General features: G+C 46.3%; 1 protein-coding gene across 3 annotated transcripts in view; it reads left to right on the plus strand.

The window, feature by feature from the left end:
* The first annotated feature begins 3,125 nt into the window (after window positions 1–3,125).
* Window positions 3,126–21,573, plus strand: part of PARD3B (par-3 family cell polarity regulator beta) — a 1,046,368-nt gene continuing 1,027,920 nt past the window's right edge. For all 3 annotated transcript variants that reach the window (XM_004764207.3, XM_004764208.3, XM_004764213.3), the window contains exon 1: window positions 3,126–3,357. In XM_004764207.3, coding sequence (XP_004764264.1) covers window positions 3,238–3,357 — 120 coding nt within the window. In that variant the 5' untranslated portion in view covers window positions 3,126–3,237. The remainder of the gene's footprint in view (window positions 3,358–21,573) is intronic.

Below are 21,573 nucleotides of genomic sequence, written 5' to 3' on the forward strand. Positions count from 1 at the left end.
CAATCTTCCTATAAGAGGCCAGTGGAGAGCTTGCGTGTTCCTGTGTTCCTCCTGCTTCACCTGGGGAATCGGGGGCTCTAGGTATTGGGGATGGGCTAAAGCTGGGCCCAGAGGAAGTTAGGAGAGTGAAGCAGAGCTGGAGTTCCTCATTATCTTAGCAGAAGAGCCAGAGTCTGCAGCAAGTGTGAAGAAAAAAAGAAACAAAGCATAAAGATAAAGAACGCAGTCATTTCATCAGCTAAAAATCTTTGCTCTGTACCATTCTCTGTGTCTCTAAAATACACAATATTACAAGTAGGGGTTAGTATTAGTTAGTAGGTTGGCTAGTATCTATTTGTTTCTTTGCTCTACTCATTTGGTCCTAGCCAAAACAGATCAGCATAGCGGTTACTAGCCAGTCTGACTGGCGTTGTACTGCCTGGGTTCTAATCCAGCCTCTGCTACTTGCTAAGAATGTGAATTTACCTCCTTGTGCCTCAGTTTCATCTTTAAAAGGAGAGCAACAGAAGTACCTCTCCTATAAGATTATTGCGAAGGAAAATAAGATACAGATACATAATATATGATGCATATGTAGATATATGATCACAGGTAATATATAATCTATTTTTGTTTACATTCACTTTAAACAGTGCAGGCATACATCTAAATCAATAATATTCTGCAGAAATATCAAATTTACTATTGTTTTGTAATTTCTGTTTAACTTTTCACATCTGTAGGCCTTGTCTTCCCTGCTCTCTACCTATAAGCCCCCCCCCCGTCCCCCCGTCACGGGTTGGAAAACAGTCTTCTATTTTATGGTGCTGAAATGTGCTTTGTTGTCCCATCTTTTGGGTGTTCACCCCTCCTTTTTCAGTCCTGGTTTAGTGGCAGGTGAATATCGCCAGAGGGAAGGTATGTGACTCAACGTTAGATATGCAAGTCCTCACCAGAAAAAGGCTTATTGACGACGAGAGGACTGTCTTTAAGGCTGTGTAAACCTGGAGCACAGGGAGTGGCCATCTTTGCCTCCTCCAGGGAGATCCTGACTGAGAAATGGAGCAACACTGAGGAACAGAGAGCCAATAGATAGAGAAAGATGGCCCCTGAGGACACGGAGTTTCTAGATTCAATCTTGCCTCAGAGGAGTGTTCTTCGGATCTTCTGATTTTATGAGGAAAAGAATGAGGAAATAGATTCTGTCTTTAGTTTATTTAAATTGATTTATATTGCATTTGTTCCTAAATTATACTCTCTAATATATATTTTTTCAAATCGACTTAGTATAGGAGATCCTCTTTGATGCCGCTGACCTTAGAGAAGGCCCTGTACATAGAAGACGATACATATTTATTGAAAGCATGAGTGAGTAAAAAAATTTTAAAACTTTCAAAATTCATGAGCCCATTAATTTAATCTTCTGCACGTTCTCATACAATCCTAGGCAACTCAAGTTCAAATTAAAAATGTCTTGATAAAGGAAGAAATTATTTTTAAAAAATTTATTTACTTATTTGAGAGAGAGAGAGAGAGAGGCAGAGGGGGAGGGAGAGAGAATCTTAAGCAAACTCTGTGCTGAGCGGGTAGCCTTACACAAGGCTGAATCTCAGGACCCTGAGATCACGACCTGAGCAGAAACCAAGAGTCAGATCCTTAATGGACTATACCGCACAGGTACCTCAGAAACAAACTCTCTTGTAGAGAAACACATGATGTAGCCCTGAGGATCTTGTCCGATGAACTAGATTGCTAGAAAAAGGGCTTGGGGAGAGCAGAGATTAAGCATGGGAAAAGCTGAGTTTCTCTTAGCATAACTAACTTCATGGTCAGCTCCGTTCCTTAACCTCCTTTGGCACCATTCTTCATGCACAAAATGGGAGCCATTTATTTACCTTGCAGGGTTGTTGTTAGGCTCAAAGGAACTCATTGATATGTGAGCTAAGAATGACACAAATATTTTTTGTTAATTTTTTTTTTTTTTCAGATACACCTACTTTGGTGAACACGCACCTGACGAATCATGAGCCTAAAGGTGTTTAAAATGGTTTTTCTAGTCAAATGCCCAAAAGAAGGCACATTTTCAGAAGGATATATGTAAATGTATGCTATCATTTCTGGGTCTGGGATGTGACCTTTGGGGAAATACTCGGTTTGCGCTTCTGTAAAAGGAAGGATTCCACTGCCACGTTGGCCCCAAGAACCCCTTAGTGTTGCCATCTCAGGACTCCAGCAGATCGAATAGATGCTCTGCTTAAGACTAGGATCCCGGCAGGCCCTTGGGCCATCCCTGCCGCTCAGTACCTGTGAGCCGCCTCTCCCTGGGGGGGGGGGGGGGGGTTGGTGGGCGTGGCGACAAGCACCTGCTCCCGGGCTTTCCTAGAATCTTGCTCCAACCCCACATTTTAACGGTGTAGCTCAGCAGTCTCCCAGCTCTTCCCTCAGGGGTGCTTTATGAGATCCGGTTTCAGTTCCCTGGTGGGGAGCTCCAGGTCCCGTTACAACTCCCCGGAGCTCAGCGAGTGTGCGGGAGGGACAGAGCCAGGGAGAGATCGAGGGAGGGGACCAGGCTCCCGGGCTCTAGTTACCCGCGGCACGGCCCCCGCTCCGGGCCGCAGAGCGCGCGGCGAGGCCGGGGAGCGTCGCGGCCCCTTTAAGAGCCGGGCCCAGGCCGGCCCCGGGGCCGCGGGAGCCCAGAGCGCCGCGCGCCGCCGTGGAGTTGGGATCCGGCGCAAAAGTTTCCTCCCAACTCCGGCCCCGCGCGCCGCCGCCGCCCACTCCAGCCCGGGGCCTGGGGCCGGCCCGGCCCGGCTGCCGCCGCCGCCGCCGCCGCCAGGGCAGGGCCAGGGCCAGGGCCAGGGGGCAGGGCCAGGGCCAGGGCCAGGGCCACAGCCCGGCCGCCAGTTTCGCTTTGGCGGGCTTGGAGCAGCCGCCTCGTCCGGGCCGAGCGGGAGCCGGAGCCGGAGCCCGAGCAGGAGGAGTAGGAAGAGCCCGTTGTCGCCGCGCCCCCGGCCACCAGCTACCTGGGACGCAGCCCTGCCCGTTGCCGCCCCCTCCCCCGACTGCCGCCCGCCGCGGGGCCGCCTGCGCCGGGCGGAGGGGCGCGGCCGCGAGCCCCGGGCCCCGAGGGGACGCCCGGGGAGAGGCGCTCGGGGGGCTCCGGACCCGCGGGCGTCGGGCGGACCCCGACATTAGGGGCTGTGGCCGTGGGGCCGGGCACCTGTTCGGCCGGGCGCGGCGCGGGCACCGGGGGCTAGGATGAAAGTGACCGTGTGCTTCGGCAGGACGGGCATCGTGGTGCCGTGCAAGGAGGGCCAGCTGCGCGTCCGGGAGCTCACGCAGCAGGCGCTGCAGCGCTACCTGAAGACCCGGGAGAAGGTGAGCGCCAGGGCGGGGCGGTGCGGGGACGCGGCTGCGGGGCGGGCTCCCGGCGGGCGCACCGAGGCCAGGCACCTGTCAGAGGCCCCAGGACCCGGTGGCGACGCCCAAGGGGCGCAGAGCGCCCAGGAGACTTTATTGGGCGCTACCTGTTCTCGCAACTTCGGCTTGTTTGCTCATATAAGTGACCTGGATGTCTCTGGGGGTTTGTGGGCCTTGCTTCTCAGAGGGTGACAGGAGGAAACGCAGCGTGGGAGTCATTTGGGGACTCCCTACACATGCAGGATCTGGTGCCCTAATCCAAGCCCCTTGCCTCGGATCTGGTTTTAAGCAAGGTCCCAGGTGAGTGGAATGACCATTGGAGCTTGAGAAGCACTGCCTTCCAAGGTGCTTGAGAGAACACTTCTTAAGGGAGTATTGGAAGGTGTTGCTTACCTCAGGTGTGAGTTTTGACTAGGGCTAAGGCCCGCCCCACTTCTGTTCCTTGGACTTGGAAAGTTGATTGGTGCGAGTAGAGTAATACACACTCGGAAGTTAGCCCTGATGGGGCCCCCGGGATTGAAGTCTTGTGAGCTTTCTCCATCAGTGACTGGGAACTTTGGTGGAAGGATGCTGTTTGCTTCAACTAACCCGTCTACATGTGGAGTGTCTTTAAGCCGCATTTTCTCTGTTTACTAGTGTGTGTGCCCGGCCTGACTAGTGAGTTGATTATTCCCAACTCTGTCCCTGAAATCAGAAACAAGTAAAAGTTAAGTGACTGTTATTTTTAAGGGGGCAGTGCATCTTCAGAAGGCCTAGCTAGACACTAGAATTCATGGTGGGTGTTTGGGTAACATACTGGGACTCTTGTGTCGTCTTTGATGGGTTCTTTAAATAAAGGCATTGGAGAGCGCCTTTTTCTTTTTCTTTCTTGAATCTTCATATGGAACAGCATACCCCAAATCCTCATCAAAAAGGACAAGACATAAACTCTTGTGCTAGAGGTCAGTGGCTCATTTAATATTTGTTCTCATGCTGTGAGAACTGTAGAAATGGCCTTTAAAACTGTATCTACCCCAATTTTCCCCCAATGTTAAAATAGCATATGCTGGTTTGTTGTTGTTTTTAGGATTTTTATTTGAGAGAGAGTGAGAGAGCCCTGTGCTGGTGCTCTACTGCAGGGGCCGGGGGGAGAGGTGCAGAAGGAGAGGTAGAAGCAGGCTGCCTGCAGAGCAAGGAGCCCTATGAGCTGATCAAGAAGCCCTGTGAGGAGCTTGATCCCAGGATCGTGACCCCATGATCATGACCTCACGAAGGATGATGCCCAGTGCACTGAGCCACCCAGTGACCCAGTGTAAATGCTTTGTTTTCTGTAATTCAGTTAAAAACCGAGATTTGCACAAGTAACCAATTTCCTTGGAACTGTATTTCCCTAACTTTTGAAAGTAAGCTTAGTAGTAACATTATTCTAGGCAGATTATTAAAGTAAACATCATTGAAGGATTATTTTAATGAAATGATAAAGTTATTTTTTATTAACTCAATATTAAAAATAATTTATGCTCTAACATCTTGTATATATAGAAGCTTAGTTCGTGGAGCTGTCCAAGTAATGGAAGGACTCTACATACTTATAAATAACATGCAGGGGACTAGATGAAATTTAGTGCATTGTAATTTGATCTTAAAAGGTGTTAAAAAGCTATTGATATTCTGTACTGAAAGCATAATTTATAATATCACAGAACCTATAATGTAATTGTATTGATCAGCTTACTGTTATTACCAGATATTACATTTTTCTGTGTTTACATTTATATATTAGCGAATGTGACATTTAAAGGTCACCTGCAGTTTATAAATTCTCCTTCTCTTCTTTGGCTTTTAAAATCTCAATTTAATAAGTGGCAAGTGATATTTTCTCTTTCCCAAATCTCTCTCTCCCAGAGTTTCATTTTGAATAGTATTGTAATCATAACAAGGCTTAACTGTTATTAAATGGTATTCCTAATAGAACTAAAATGTCAAGAAATAATCTGTCAAATTCCATGCTTTCATCCATTGAATTTGGAAAATAATAGGAAAACCCAGAAATGTCAAAATTCAGTTTGAAAGGCAACTTGTCATAAATTCACTTTCTTTAAATCAGTGACACAGATTTAAAAGTCTTGCTTCCCTGGACAGCAAGGTTTTTAGTCCTGCCCTCAGACATAAAAACTTAACAATAAAGTGAATTGTGCTGACTATGCAGGCGCAGTTGTAGGAACTTTACTACGTAAGTTAAATAACCTCATAAGGCAGGTACTGGTATTTTCTTTTTGCAGATGGGGAGAAGAAAAAGACAGAGATATGGGTGATACGTGGTAGAATTGAACCCAGGAACTGAGTCCTTATTCCTAGGATCCTTACTCATAGTTGCTAACTGCACAGCCCGATAGGTTATTATGCATGGGAGTTTATCCATCTTATATTTTACAGTTTGTTTTAAAGATTTTATTTATTTATTTGACAGAGAGAAATCACAAGTAGATGGAGAGGCAGGCAGAGAGAGAGAGAGAGGGAAGCAGGCTCCCTGCTGAGCAGAGACCCCGATGTGGGACTCGATCCCAGGACCCCAAGATCATGACCTGAGCCGAAGGCAGCGGCGTAACCCACTGAGCCACCCAGGCGCCCTACAGTTTGTTTTAAAAAGATCTTCCAGTTACAAACTGCTGTAATAACCCATCAACCTAAAGATGGCAATTTTAGGTTTCTTGCAGAGAGTTGTGACATGTACAAGTTCCTCTTGATTATATCGTATACAGTATAGGTCTACATGTAATGGAGAGAAGTCTAGAATCTGAGCCTAATATTGCAGCATTTGCAAACCAAGTATGAAAAACATTCCTTCGTTTGATTACTAGTGGAAAAATGGGCCAAATCTCTTAGATATTCAGGTAGAGAGTGCTATCAAGAAACAAATTTGGTGGGAACACGAATGTAAATTAAGCCCATTTCTTTTTGGGTCTTGAATTATTTAGATAGGAGAAAGGCAGATTTCAAAATTGAGAATAGAGTTGAGGGGTGTCTAGTTTGGCGGATAAGTGAAGCCCAAGGAAGTCATTCTGGATTTTGTGGACAGCATGGGAAAGTATCCACCCTCTGCTGAGAAGAAACAAAGAAAACTGGTATTTGGGGAATGTGGGGGACCAGCTGAATCAGCATCAGATAAGGCCGGAAGCAGGTAAGATGCTGAAGACACTGAGAGAACTTTTGGGAAGGCTTTAATTATGTTCTGAAATGGACTTTGAGTTTCCTGCTTTCCCTCCTTCCCCCGCAGTTCAATGAACTTTACCAGGAAGGTGGAATTGACTAAGGGGCAAGAATTATGGGGTTGCTTGCCTTTGGATCCTGGTAGTTTATCAAGTGTCCCAAGCTCTAAATCCAATTTACTTAAGTAGTTAGTGGAGAGGAGATTGTCTTCTTAAGTAGTCCAGGTGGGGATCACTGGGTAACTAGTTAAATTTATCATCAAAATTAGGTGTCACAGTTGAATGGTAATTGAGGCATATCCTGCAGGGGCTCTCAACCCTGGCCGATCATTAGTTACCTCTAATTTATCATTTAACATTTTAAATAATACAAATGCCCACTTCCCTTTCTCCAGGATTCTAATTCATTGGGTTTGGAGTGGAGCCTGGGCATCGGTGTTTTATAAGGTGATTTTAATGCCCAGCCAGGGCTGAGAACTACTAATCAACTATCTAAATCATTTGGTATCACTGAACTCATTTGATCTTAAACTCTTTTGATGGCAGGTACTGTGTTTTAGACGTCTCCAGACCAACCAGTCATTAGTAATCGTCCCTCTTACCATGAATGCATTCTCACAGCAGGTGGTCAAATAATTTATTAAATTGAACATACATTTATATATATATTTCATACACACACATACACAAACGCACACCCACTAGATAAGGTCAAAGTGAGTAAGGGAAAGGCTGGTTTAGTAATGAGAATGTGTAGTGTGTGGAGTGGAAATGAATGAGATAATATGAATATTGGGTTCATGGGATAGTGGGTATGCTGGAATTTTAAGCAGATTTGTGGATTTGACCATATGAGAATACTTTTTTTTTTTGAAGAAACATTTAGACTTGCCTAAATGATTGAATCTCTTCTGTGTTCAGATATTTTGAATAATTTGTTTTTCCATTGAGACCAGCTTCCCAAATCTGAGCAAGATAAGAGTAATAATTCCATTTTCTGGTAAACTGTGAGGTCAGCATCTAAAAATTTATACAGTAACAAGAATCTGGCATGCTATTATATGGACCTAACCTGGAGAAATGGGCTGGAAATCCTAAATTCTTGAAGGCTTCAGTTTTTGATGAAGGCTTCCAGATTTTTAAGGTTCCTGTGTACATAAACTAGGACCAGATTGGATTTCCAAAATGCTTTGCAATTTATTGGACATGGACTTACTTGAGTGCTTCATTTTCTGTTCAGTCCACTCCTAGTGTGTGGACTACACGCTCTCCCCAGCATGAGGGTAAGACAGACTCACCACCAGCAGGGCACCTGCTGTGAGCTTGGTTTTGGTTCTCCTACTTGACTTGAATAGAAGAGCCTCCAGGTTTGCAGACACAGGGCTAGTGGTACCTGCCATGACCCATAGATATGTTTTTTCAATTTTGTTCAGTATCACATTTTTTAAAAAAGATTTTTATTTATTTATTTGAGAGAGAGAGACAGAGGTAGCGAGAGAGAGCACATGAGTGGGGAGGAGAGGGGGAGAAGCAGGCTCCCCAGTGAGCAGGGAGCCCAATGTGGGGCTCCATCCCAGGACCCTGGGGTCATGACCTGAGTCGAAGGCAGACTCTTAACTGACTGAGCCACCCAGGTGCCCGGCCCCTCAGTATCACATTTTGACTTAGTTGCCGTGTTTAAATATTTTGAGACTCATGCAAAGGTCCAGAGTTCTGCCTTCTTTGGGGGAAAAACAAATCAGAGTTTCTGGCAGTACTGGGCTTTCCTTTCCCACCTCCCAATCATCAGTAGGAGATGAGACACCCCTCTTGTCTTTGGAAGGCATCATTCTGCTCTCCACTCCATCATTGCCTCACCAACAGTTTGTTACCACCTCAGACTTAACTTTTTACTCTGTCATGATTTCCTTATTTATGGCCCATTGTTGTTTTTTGGCTTGCTGTAGGTGTTTGGGTTTGTGGCCCCTGGATCTTCTCTTCTCCATTATGCCTCTCTTTCTTCCTTCCTATACTTCTCTCTGTCCCCCACATTACTCTTTCCCCTTCCCACACCTTCCTCTTGCCTCCCTCCCCATGCCCCTTTCTCTCTGTGTCGCCCCCCTCCCCCGCCCTCCTCCACCCCCATCCTGTGACCTATACATAGGATTTGCTGATGGGGGGTTGGGGCTGCAGTTCAGTTCCTCGGAGCTAAGTTAATTGCCTCTTGTGCAACTGGGAGCGACAGTCCTGATTGTAGTTTGGAGAAAGTGCTCAAATGGCTTCGTTAACCAAGTATTTATCCTCATTCCCACACCATTCTGTGTCCTAGATCCTCTTGGAGGAAGTTGGGCAAATGACCATGTCCGATTTTTATGAGACTGTTTTCTGAAGAGTTTGGTCATGAAAATCATCTGAGGTGTCTATTAATAATGCAGGGCTTTGTGTCTCTTGGAAAATGTAAAGCTCTATAGTCCGGTAGAACTTTCTGTGATCATGGAAGTATTCTAGGTCAGTGTTTTCCAGTAAGATGGCCTGTGGCCACTCATGGCTTTTAAATACTTGGAATGTGGCTAGTACATCTGAGGAATTGCATTTTAAATTTAAATTTAAATGGTCACAAATGACTTAACCTAAATGGACGATTCAAGTCTAACTCTCCTCTGATGATGCTTTTGGGAACCACTGGTGTAAAGCTTAGATCCCACACAGCCCTTAACCTGACACTCTCACAGATGTGGTTGTCCTGTTCAGAACTCTGCCAGTCGGAAGGGGATCTTCATGTACCTTTTGGTATCCACAGGTAGAAGAGAGAACCTTTAAAATCTTGAATCCTTCATCTGGGCATGAGGAAAATCCAGTCTAATTGTAAAGCAAGTTGCGGTCTGCTTCAGTTTGCCCCTTTGGTGCGACAGCCTGGGGGTGCACCACCTCTGTTTCTGCTGGTGGTGGATGGTGAGCCAACGAGGAGTATGAAGAAAACTCTGGATATTTTTAGTGAGATGTAAGATGCTTTACAATGAGCTCCTGCAACAGTATGGGCCCCAGTATCATCTTGGTCTCTCCAGCCGAGATCTCTCCTCTGCGCTCTGACCTCAGAGGAGCTCTGAGCTCTCCTCTGAGCTCTGAACCTCTGAGGTTCATAGCAGTTTCCTTGACCCCTTTACTTGGATGCCAGGTAGGCATCTGACCCTTAGCTCGCCCCAAGCTGAACTCCTGATGCTCTTCTCCAAATCCACTCTTCCCATGGTCTTCCCGTCTCATTTAGTGACCGTGTCATCCTTCTGGTTGTTAGGTCAGAAACGCTTGTGACAGTCTCTGACTGCTCTTTTCCTTGGGATTGCCCTGCAGTCCATCTGCAACTCCGAGGGACCCTCCTCTCACAATGTGTGCGGAATCGAATTCTTCTTTCCCGCTTTTCAGTTAGCGGGCTGGGGTTCATGGTACTTTTTTTTTTTAAAGATGTTATTTATTTATTTGAGAGATCGAGAGCGAGAGAGAAAGAGAGAGAGAGAGAGCAGGAGGAGGGACAGAGAGAGAATCTCACACAGAACAATGGGGGGCTTGATCTCAGAACCCTGGGAGTATGGCCTGAGCCGAAATTAAGAGTCAGTCTCTTAGCTACCGGAGTTACCCACGTGCCTCAGGGCTCATGGTATTTTTTTTTTCCCCCAATGGTTTTTAGTCCCTCTGTTTCTACCCCACACCCCCACTGTAAGTCTTTTCTCAACACAAAAGCTAGAGTAACATTTAAAATTCTAGTCAGGTCCTGTCATTCTTCTACTCCAGATCCTCCGTTGGCTCCCGTGTCTTTCAGATGGCCTGTCAGGTGCTGTATGATGTGGGTATCTCTGCAAAACAAGGTTCGTGTAGCAGGCCCGGGACCCCTCCCTTTAGGCCTGCTTACAAGACTGGCTCTTGACTGGCACTGGGAACTCAGACTTGTGGGGCGTTCCCACCACTCTCTGAAAAGAATGGCTTATGCAAATAGGATGGTTTATACTGAACACTGGCTCTTTTTCTGAGGTCTGGAATTTTTGTGCCTGCTAGGCAGAGGGTCCCAGGGTGACCAGCCCCCAGGGAAAACTGGGGATGCTGAGTTTGCTGATCCTCACTGGTAGAAAACAATCACAGGTGATGTGAAACCTTGTGTCTGGGCTGTGGGGGTCGGGTGGGGTGGGGGATGGCGGGTGAGTTGGGCTGGGGGGCTGTCTACTGGATGTGGATCCTTGGAAGCTCGTGCCTCATTTCCTGCAAACTCTACTCTTGAGTCTTTTCCCTTTCTTAAGTTTTGCTTTGTGTCCTTTTACTGTGATGCATCATAGCTGTGAGAATGACCATATGCTGAGTCCCGTGAGTTGTTCTGGTGAATCATTAAACCTGGGTGGGGTTGGGGACCCCGGCATACCATCTCTTACCTTTCACACCTCCTCTTCCACCCTCATCCTACTCTCCCCCAGCCTCGTGGTCTTGTGGCTGTTAGCCCAACAAAGCCAGACAGGCTCCCGCTTCATATGCGGTTTTCTCTGCCTGGAATAGTCCTGGACCTCCAGTTATGCACCTGTCTGCTTTCCTCATCTCTTCCATCTTAGGTTGGTTCCTGTCTTCTTGAAGCCTTTCCTACCAACTGTTTATGATTACAACCCCTCCAGCCATCCTCTGTATTGGTCCTTCCTGCCTTTTCTCCCCAGGAATCACCCCTTGCTACCCCACAGCGGTTCTAACTGTGTTTATCGTCCATCTCTCTCCACTAGAATGTCAGCAACAAGGTAGAGATCATGGTCAGCCCTGTTCATTGTCGGTGCCCCAGCTCCTGTGAGTGCCTGGTACCTAGTGGGCTGGGCATAAACTCTTCTTGAGTTAAACCGTTTACCGTGTGTCCACTACCATCTGTTGTGGTTATGTCTTGCTCCAGTATAAACTGCCCCACCATTTAGTAGCTTAAAATAACTCTAGATCCATGAAGAAGGCTCAGTGTGATGTTTTCTAGGTCCGGGGTGTTTCAGATTGCATAAGTCTGGTGCCTTGGCTGGGGTGGCTTGAATAGCTGGGGGCTGATTGCCCCGGGGCCTCCGTCTGGAGCCTTGCTTCTCGCTGTCAGCTGGGTGCCTGGGTTCTCTCCCTTCAGTCTTAGCATCTCATCCTCTGCCGGGGCCTCTTCCCACGGCCTCCAGGGCAGGGTTGCTTGACTTCTCAAAAGGCAGCTCAGGGCTCCAAAGAGTACAAAGCTGGAAGCTTCCAGGCATGCTTAAGGCTTAGATCTGCCACTGGCATGATGTTTTCTGTATATTCTATTATTATTATTATTTTTTTGAAGGGTTGACCTATTTATCTGAGAGAGAGAGCGAGCGAGAGGGAGAATGAGGAGGGCCAGAAGGAGAGGGAGAGAGTCCCAAGCAGACTCCATGCTGAACGCAGAGGGCTCGATCTCAGAACTCTGAGATTGTGACCGGAGCCAAAACCAAGAGTCGGATGCTTAATTGACTGCACCTCCCAGGCCCTGCTGCCACATTCTGTTAATTAAAGCATGTAGCTGTAGAGCCCAGTGTGAAGGGAGAGGTTTGTATGAGGAGCAGAATAACAGTAGGCAGTGTTCTTCAGGAGGGGCTGCCTAATGTAGCAGGTCACATCCTTGGTGATCCTAACAGGCAGATTAATCAGTTGCTGTCTCTGGTTTTGATGAGTTTTGCAGCCTCCTGGGGTAGGAGGCCCAGATGTAGGTATCCTGAGCTACAGGAGGAACCAAGAATGCTCATTGAAACGGGAGACCCTGATGCTGTTTTGAAGGATGCTGGGGAATTTGTAAGGTGGAAAAGTGAGACGAGGCATCTCAGGTGGAGGGAACAGAGTGAGTGGGCATCGGCTGGTTGAGGGAGTTGTGAAAGGTCAGGGCCCAGGGAGGAGCGGTGGCGCACAGGGTCACTTGGACCACATAGTGACTGCCCTTGGATGACACCCTATGGGATTTTCATGGCTTCCTAATGTGGCTATTGGTTTTGTTAAAGATATATTCATGTTTCACTCAATGTGCATGTCTAAAAGTATTTGCATGGATTTAAGAAATGGAGAGGATTTTGGAAAACTAGGTTAAAAAAAATAGATACTTCTGTAAAACCTCATCCAACCCAGTTGGTTACTGTGGTTCTCATACCTTCCCCAGATAAACTGCTTTCAAGAAGATCATGAAGATGTGGTAGCTTGTTACTTTTCGTTCCTTATTTTTTTAAGGCTTTTATTTATTTATTTAATTTTTAAAAAAGATTTTATTTATTTATTTGAGAGAGAGCACAAGCAGGAGGAGGGGGAGAAGGAGAAGCAGACTCCCACCCCCACTGAGCAGGGAGTCCAATGCAGGGATCAATCCCAGGACCCCAGAATTACAACCTGAGCTGAAGACAGATGCTTAACTGACTGAGCCACCAGGCTACCATTTAAAGACTTTTATTCTTTAAAGTTTTCTTAATAGTGTCTCCATCCAGTATGAGGCTTGAATTCACAACCGTGACATCAAGAGTCGCATGTTCCACGGACTGAGCCAGCCAAGTGTCCCTCATCCCTAATTTTGATGATCTTTTAGAGCTCTGTCTGCCCATGAACTTTCCAGGATTTTTAAACCTACATCTCTTCCCAGCCTGCAGGTCTCCCTACAGGATTTTCATGCGTGCTAGGGCATCAGGCTCTGGCTTTGCTCTCAATGGGACCTCCTCTATTCTGTGGTGTCAGCTACCCCTAAATACCCACCTCTGCCCCTGAGCTTCCTTAGACCCCCAATCCACCAGCCTCCGGACTTTGCACCCGGTGTCCCACACACAGTTGAGGCCCAGCCTGCTCTCTGCAAATCTGCTGGGCGCCATCATTCACCCCAATGTCAGATCCGGAAACCTGGGCGTACTCCGCTCCTTGGTGATCTTTCCTCCCTTAGAGCCCACACTCTGTCTAGTTACTTCAAGGCTTTCTTCGGTTCCAAGTGTATCTCCTGCATCTGCTTCTACCCCAAAGCCATGCCATTGCTCATCTCCGCAGTGGGGGACTACAGCAGACTCTTAGCCGGCCTTCGTGCCCCTGCTAGCTCTGGACTCTTCCAGAGCGACTTCCACCGACAGCCTGCAGCCAGCAGTCTGGTAGTGGGTGCTCTGCTGCTGCTGGGAATGTTTGAGCCGTTCCCCGTGGAGCTTACGTGGAAAGGCAGATTTTGCTTCCCTGTCCTTTGATGTCCTCCCCCTTCCTACCTGCCCTTTGCTGTTCCTTCACCCTTTCCCCACCGCGGGTGACTGCTGTGTCCTCCAGGCGAGTCTGCCGCTGCCGTCCCGGGTGAGTCCTCCCTCCCTGCCCCACTCACCGCCCTCCGGCCTCCTCGTGGTGCTCTCTGAGCTCCCCGTGCCCGTGCTTTTCTTTTGGAAAATGCATCTTAGATTTCACTGTTCCGTGGTCAGAGTCTGCTGACTTGACAGACGACACCCGGATGGCAGTGGCTTATCACAGCGGAGGGTTCCCTTTCTGCGTGGGAGGAGGGGGCTTCCCACCCACGAGGTCCCCTCTCCGCTGTGTGCTTTGGCCTTGGCGGTTTCTGTAGAGCTGCACTCTGCCGACTGATGAATCAAGAGAACATGGGGTAGGCACAGGACATTTGTGGCCCGGCCTGAAAAGTGGCAGAGCCGACTTCTTACTAGCATTTCCCTGCTAAGACCAGCCGTGTGCCCCATCTAGGTGCAGTGGGGTTAGGAAAATAGTCCACTTGGGTAAAGGAGAACCACTGGCCAGGCTCTGCCTTTTATTACAAATATTTGGTCTCCCCACTACACTGTGAACTATTCAAAAACAAGGAATTAAAAAAAAAATTTCCAGTCCGTGTTTTTTAGCGTATACCTGACACCCAGTCTGCATACCATAAATCCTTGTACAATTATGTTAAATTCACATTGCTTCCTCTCATGAAAATGAGACTGACTTTGTATTCAACACAAAGTTTTGCAAGTTTGAAATCTTTAGATGTGGTGTTTTTTTAAGTCTAAATGCAACTTTTCTCTTGATTGTCTTCAAATACCTCATCAAATCCACATTTACTGTCGGTGGTAGTTTAGTGGCCCATTATATCTGCTGTAATGATTGTCTTAAATAGCAGCTTCAGAATCTGACAGGTTGACTCACTTCTCAGATTTTTGAGACTGTGAGTGCTCTGTGATTCTGGATTTTCAATGAAGGAATATCTTCTTTTTCCTTCATGAGGATTTGTGTAGTACTGTCTCTTATATTCGAGCAATGTTTGATTTTCAGTGTCTTACTCATTAATTTCATGTTGTCCTTTTTTTTTTTTAAAGATTTTATTTATTTATTTGACAGAGATCACAAGTAGGCAGAGAGGCAGGCAGACAGAGAGGGGGAGCAGGCTCCCTGCTGAGCAGAGAGCCCTTTGCGGGGCTCGATCTAGGACCCGTGGGATCATGGCCCGAGCCGAAGGTAGCAGCTTAACCCACTGAGCCACCCAGGCACCCCTCATGTTGATTTTTTAAAAATGAATCTGGATTATCTTAATTCAGATGGATTCCTTATCTGTGTTGAGGGGCTGTGTCTGAGGGACTGCCAAATTAGGTCTGCCGCCTGGCTTTGGGCTCGGCCATTCTTTTGATTGCTTGGACTCCAGCGCTTTTTGGATTGCAATGAGGTGGAATTTCAAGATACCAAAGACAGTCTGATTAAGAAGGGTTCACTCTCCATTTAGTCCCTATCAGATGCAATGCCGAGAGTCATCCAGATAAATACTCCCCATACTCCTCCTGTCTTCTGCCTCAGGTGAGGTTATTAACCTTGCCTGGGGGGTCTTGGGCCCTGGAGGAATGGTGGCGTGGTGGGAGGGGCAGGGGGTCCACTTGGTCGTGGAGGTATAACAGGGGAAATGTCTGCAACTTTTGGCTAAGCCCCTGTCAGCAAGACCAGAGAACCATATGAACAGGGGAAATGATCACACCCATTTTATTGCTTTGTTTGAGGCAGAAATGAAGCATTTCTTTATTTTTTTAATTTTTAATTTTTTTTTTTTTTTAGATTTTATTTATTTATTTGACAGAGAGTGAGAAAGAGAGTATAAGCACAGGGAATAGCAGAGGGAGAGGGAGAGGGAGAAGCAGGCTCTCCACTGAGCAAGGAGCCTACTGTGCTGCTTGATCCCAGGACCCTGGGATCATGACCCGAGCCAAAGGCAGATGTTTAACTGACTGAACCACCAAGGTGCCCTGAAATTAGAGATTTATGGGGAATGCTGGTAATTGACTTCTGATGCCTTTTTAGGGAGATTTAGGATAAGTGTTTTTTTTTTAATCTTTTTATTTGTTTTTTAAAATTGAAGCCTAGTTGGCACAGTATTACCTTAGTCTCAGGTGTGCAGCACAGCGATTGGACAAATCTGTTTGTTCTGCTGTCCTCACCACAAGAGTAGTGACCCTCTGTCGCCCCGCAATGCTGTCACAGTACCATTGGTGATATGCCCGGTGTTGTACCTTTCATCCCCACGAGACTAAGTTTTGCTGGTATTTTATGAAGACAGGAATCCTAGAAAGTGTGACAGGAGATATACAGGTATAATTTATGCTCCTTCCTCCTCGTAGAGAGGTGGCCTGTTTTGGGGAAGGGATGCAGAGATTGTGGGGTTCCTGACTGAAGAATGATGGGAAACAGTACAGTCCCTTAACCCTATCTTCGCAGAAAACGTATGTTGTCTCTTCAGGGAGGCCTTAGGTCTCTATCAGTGGCTGCTTAGCTTGGTTGTCTATAATCTTGTCTCTTCATTCTCTTGAGAGATGATTTAGACAATGATTTTGGGTCAGGCATTGTGTTTTGTGCTGGGGTTATAGAATAAAATAAGGCCTAGTCCTTGCCTCCATCAAGCTTATAGAATAAAAGGGCAGAGAGAACTGTGTAGACGGAGCACAGTCTGGTGCAGGGCCCTGGAGAGGTGGGCGCGGAGAGTGGCCGAGCTTGGCTTTGCGAGGAGCAGGGAGAGGTGGGTGGTCCGGTAGCCTTCGCTTGCGGAGCGCTGGCTGCCTGTGCAGGGTTTCCAAGGATGAATGGACGTTTGCCAGAGCAGTAAGGGTGGGGAGAGGCCTTAGAGGGAGGGGGTGAGAGGGAGGAGTGGGGGAGAGCGGGAGGTATGAGTGTGGGGGGCTGGGTGGGGAGGGGGAGAGTAGCCAGCCTGTGCCTGAGGGTAAAGTGTTGTTGTCGTTGTTGTTTTTCTGGTGGGGGACAGTATTATGGAACGGTTTCCAGGAGTGACAGTGGGAGGGAGTGGTGGGAAATGAGGGCCATGAGAAGAAGGCAGGGTCAGAGCCGGGAGGCTTCTGTTACAATGAGCGAGAGAGCTGGGAATCAGGGAAGCATTCTGGGCAGGGTGGCCATGGTGTCTGCCTTTTTGTATGGCTTGCCCTGGAGGATGACGACAGGCGGCTGAGACTAGAGGTGGAGAAACTGGTCCACGTCCCTGCTGTGGAACGGAGGATGGACATGGTGAAGCAGAAGAGGGAATGGGCTTTGAGATTGAGGGGGACAGCGGGGTCAGACTTGGAAGTGGACTCTGTGTAGTGAAGGAAGTACGGGTGGAAATGGGTAGAGGGAGCAGTCTGAAGTTTGTGTTTCATTGACTACCCTGTGTTCTAGGCTTTGAAGCCTGGGGGTGCAGGGACCAGTAAGACAGGGTCTGTGCCCTCAGGAGCCCCATAGATAGGGGAAGGAGAGGTGGAAGACCTCTGGTTGCTGGGGGGTGCTAAGGGTCTGGCTGGGGTAAGTCATGTGTCCATGACGGTGCCAGTCTTTTGCGTCACTTGCTTGTCATTAGATTAGAGCCTTGATGCAAGAGTGGGATTTGTAGGCGGCTATGGAAAAAACGTGGCCTCCAGAAATGAAGCAGTGAGTGTAGGTTGAGGAATATATAAACTATGTTGATGGTTTTCGGACGTCTGTGATAGAGATTCACGGGGGCTCGAGGCCCTCTGACGGCCCCTCCAGACCCACGCTTGTCCCTTCTACAGCCTCCTTTGCGACCTAGCGGGTTGAGCAGCGTAGACTGTCTGGCTCTGGGGCTTCTAGTTGTCCTCAGCTGTGGGGGAGGACCCAGAAGGAGAAGGGAGGCTGCACAGCTCCCCACTTGCCAGGTCCCTGTGGGCTGGCTACCTCGCTTCCCTGAGGGAGGCACCTCTTGTCACTGCCTCCTCCCCTGTGCTCCTCTCCCCACTGGACACCCACTCCTTTCCCTGTCTCGGGTTCTGGATGATGGCAAGGGCTCACTGCTTGGTGCAAACCTTTATGAATAGTTTATTAAACACCTAAGTGCCTAATTTGTGTAAATCATCTCTTTCCTGCCAGGATTTGGATTAACAAATACAGTAATAATAGGTTTTCCTTCATGATCCAGTATTCGTAACACATATATACAATTGAAATGTAAGTTTCCTGGGGATACTTATCCTTACTATAAATGATGCCTCTACTTTTTAAATTCTGTTACTTTACTTTTTAAAAGTAGTTAGGACATACTAATTTGATTTTACTACCCACTAATAGGTTAGGGCCCAGAGTTAGAACACCACTGGGGCTCCCTGATATTTAGGGGACCTAGGATTTGTCATCAGGTCAGGTGACTCTAGATATCCTTATAGCTCTAAAATCATGTTGTTTTTGGATTAAACAAAGTGTGAGGCTGAAGGCAAATCCCTATGTTCAGTATGCATTAAAGGGTTTAAGTTACAATCTGTGGATTATAATGTCAAATTCCCTACATAGATAAGATTTGGATCGTGAGACTTGAGAATGGCAGCAGGTGATCTAGAGTTATCGGGCCTGCAAGTCCACATGGTTGGATAAAATCTAGAAGAAATCTCAAGAATTGTGTGTGTCATCCCATATTTCTTTCGTGAAGACATAGTAATAGAATTGGTAACTTTATATATTAGTTTCTGGATTGCTTCCTTTTGTAGCAAAGAATTGAGGAAGTGCAAGATGTCAAGATAATACTCGTCTCTGTGTTTAGAGACACATTTGTAGAGATTCAGTGGGCTCGAGTTTTGATAGCAGTGCTAGAGACATTTTCCCAGAACCTTAAAAAACAAAACAAAACAAAACAAAAAAAACCACAAAAAAGCCTGTACAGAAATTTCCAGTAAAAAGACATTATTTATATAATTATATAACATATATTGCATATATATTATATAAGATATATAACATATACATGCTCCTTTCAGAGCATCTGAACGGGGAGACTTCCCTACCGCTTCCGGCTTCTGGTGGCCCCCAGTATTCCTTAGCTTATGGCAGAGTAACTCGAATCTCTGCGTCCATCTTTCCGTGGTCTTTGTCTCTGTGTCTCTCTGTCTCTGTGTGTCTTCCCCTCTTGTGAGGACACCCGTCCTATCCGATTAGGGCCCACCCTCGTGACTTGATTACACCTGTAGATGTGATTACACCTGTAGAGACTCTCCTATCACTCACAAGTATGAAGGGTTAGGATCTCCGCACATCTTTTTGGGGGACACAGTTCAATTTATAACAATTGCTACTCGGTTGAAAGCAGTTTTTTCATCTTTTACACCAAGAGACTTTGGGGGAATTCCATTGATTTCTGATTGCCTTCCCTCTAGTAGTATCCTGTATTCCTTACATTTTTGTTCCAAAATGGCCCACGGGTAACTTGCTGGCTGTTTTATTGAAAAACAAAGGTCTCGTGATCTGCTATCACCCGCTACTACTATAGTAGTAGCCTTCAGAAGGGAAAGAGCTCCCCAGTGGGCTGGGATGGCCCAATGTGAGAAATAGGTCGGGTTTCCATGACTGCAGGGAAGGGCGGCACGTGTGTCCTGTGGCGGAGATGAGGGATTAGAACATTGCAGCGGTTCTCAAACTTCTTCGTCCCAACACCCCTTTTCACTTACATATGAGACGACCTGGAAGACCTTTTTAGGCAGATTATACCTATTTTAGACCATAATAGAAATTAAAGCTGAGAAAACAAAAAGCATATCTAATGGATTTAAAATAACAAAGAGACCAAAACAAGTTAAGATCACTTATTGCTATAAAAAAATACTTTTCAAAACAAAAGCAAAATTTAGTGAGAAAAGGGGCACTGCATAACATTTGTTTCACACCTCTTTGATATTTGCTTATGGGATAGTTTCTCAAATCTGCTTTCTCATCCAGTCTGTTGCAATGGGTTGTTTCGGTTGAAATACATGAAGAAAATCCTGCCTTACAGAGATACGTAGTTGGAAGAGGGAGGAGTTTTTTTTTTTTTTTTTTTTTTAAAGATTTTTATTTATTTATTTGACAGAGACAGACACAGCGAGGGAGGGAATACAAACAGGGGGAGTTGGAGAGGGAGTAGCAGGCTGCCCGCTGAGCAGGGAGCCCAATGCACAGCTCAGTCGCAGAACCCTGGGATCATGACCTGAGCCGAAGGCAGATGCTCAATGACTGAGCCACCCAGGTGCCCCAAAGGAGGAGCATTTCACTAGCTTTTTCAGATAGTCGAAGACAATGCTTTCTGCACGCTACATGCAAATTCAACATGTGGTTGGTTCTTATACTTCTTTCTTATACATTTATTATATCACAGTTTCTGTGGGTTAGGAACTTGGACACAGCTTAGCCCGTCTCTCTTCTTAGGATCTTACCAGCTGTAATCAAGGTGGCAGCTAGGATGCATTCTCAGGAGTCTTCACTAGAAAGAACCTGCTTCTGGGCTCACTCAGGTTTTTGATAGAATTCCTTCCTTGCAGCTGTAGGGCTAAGGGCCCTGGCTCTTCCTGACTGTAAGCTGGTAGCCAGTGCCTGCAGTCCGTTTCCTCTCCCAGAGGACACTTGCAGTTCCTTATCGTATGTCATTTTCCAGCATTTTCCAGCTGGACTTCTTATTTCATCAAAAAAGGCAAGCAGGATCTCTAAAGCACATTGGCCAGGAGGACGAATCTATAACATAATGTAATAATGGGATTATGATTCTAAACATCAGAATTGTGGGATTCATGATTATAAACATCTTAGTAGGTGATGGTTTTCTTAAAGGTTAGTTGCAGTGTAGGAGTCTGAAATTATACCCATGAAATTTTCATAGTGTCACATTATAATTCATTGGTTTGTGTTGTACTTGGAATAGATCTGTTATCCATGCATGATCTTTTAACATCCTATATTGTGGTTCACTGAGTTATGCCAGTCTTTCAAATGTTGACACGTTTCATTATACAGCTTCAAAAACCACGTACGTTGATATTACCGTCAAATCATCTGAAAAGTGTAGGTATTAGGAAACTATTTAGCTCATAGTGCTGGATACAAGTTTTCTGGAATTTTAATTTCTGCTTTATTATTGGCAACATATAACTGTCATTTATTTTGTATTAAGTGTCTTGGCTCCTATCGTTCCTTTTTGACATATATCCACTGGAAGCTCAAGGATAAATAACCATAGTTTATCAGTCTTTCAAGTGAAAATGGTGCTCCATGAAAAAAAACAGTTAAGCTTAACTTATGTAATGATATGGGTGCTTTTCCTTGCGGTGACTACTGCATATGAGTATACACAGGTGCTTCACGTGTACTTTCTATTTCTTTACGTACCACGTCAAAAAGATGTAAAATGAAGGGTTGAGGATTGGGATGCCTGGGTGGCTCAGTGGTTTAAGCCAACGCCTTCGGCTCAGGTCATGATCTCAGGGTCCTGGGATTGAACATTGGGCATCGGGCTCTCTGCTCAGCGGGGAGCCTGCTTCCCTCTCTCCATCTGCCTGCCTCTCTGCCTACTTGTGATCTCTCTCTCTATGTCAAACAAATAAATAAATAAAAATACCTTTTAAAAAATGTTTTTTAAGAAAAGGATTGAGAATTAATAAAATTTGTGTTGCATCATCAAAGTTAGATCTGCCCTTTTCTTAAGTGCTAATAAATGGCAGTAAAGGCAAATAAATGACTAGTACCTTTGACTGTTATTGTACAGTCTTACATTAGTTTCAGGAGTATGATGTAA

This window comes from Mustela putorius, unplaced genomic scaffold (assembly GCF_011764305.1).
Source record: "Mustela putorius furo isolate JIRA1106 unplaced genomic scaffold, ASM1176430v1.1 tig00000275_pilon_pilon_pilon, whole genome shotgun sequence".
NCBI lineage: Eukaryota > Metazoa > Chordata > Mammalia > Carnivora > Mustelidae > Mustela > Mustela putorius.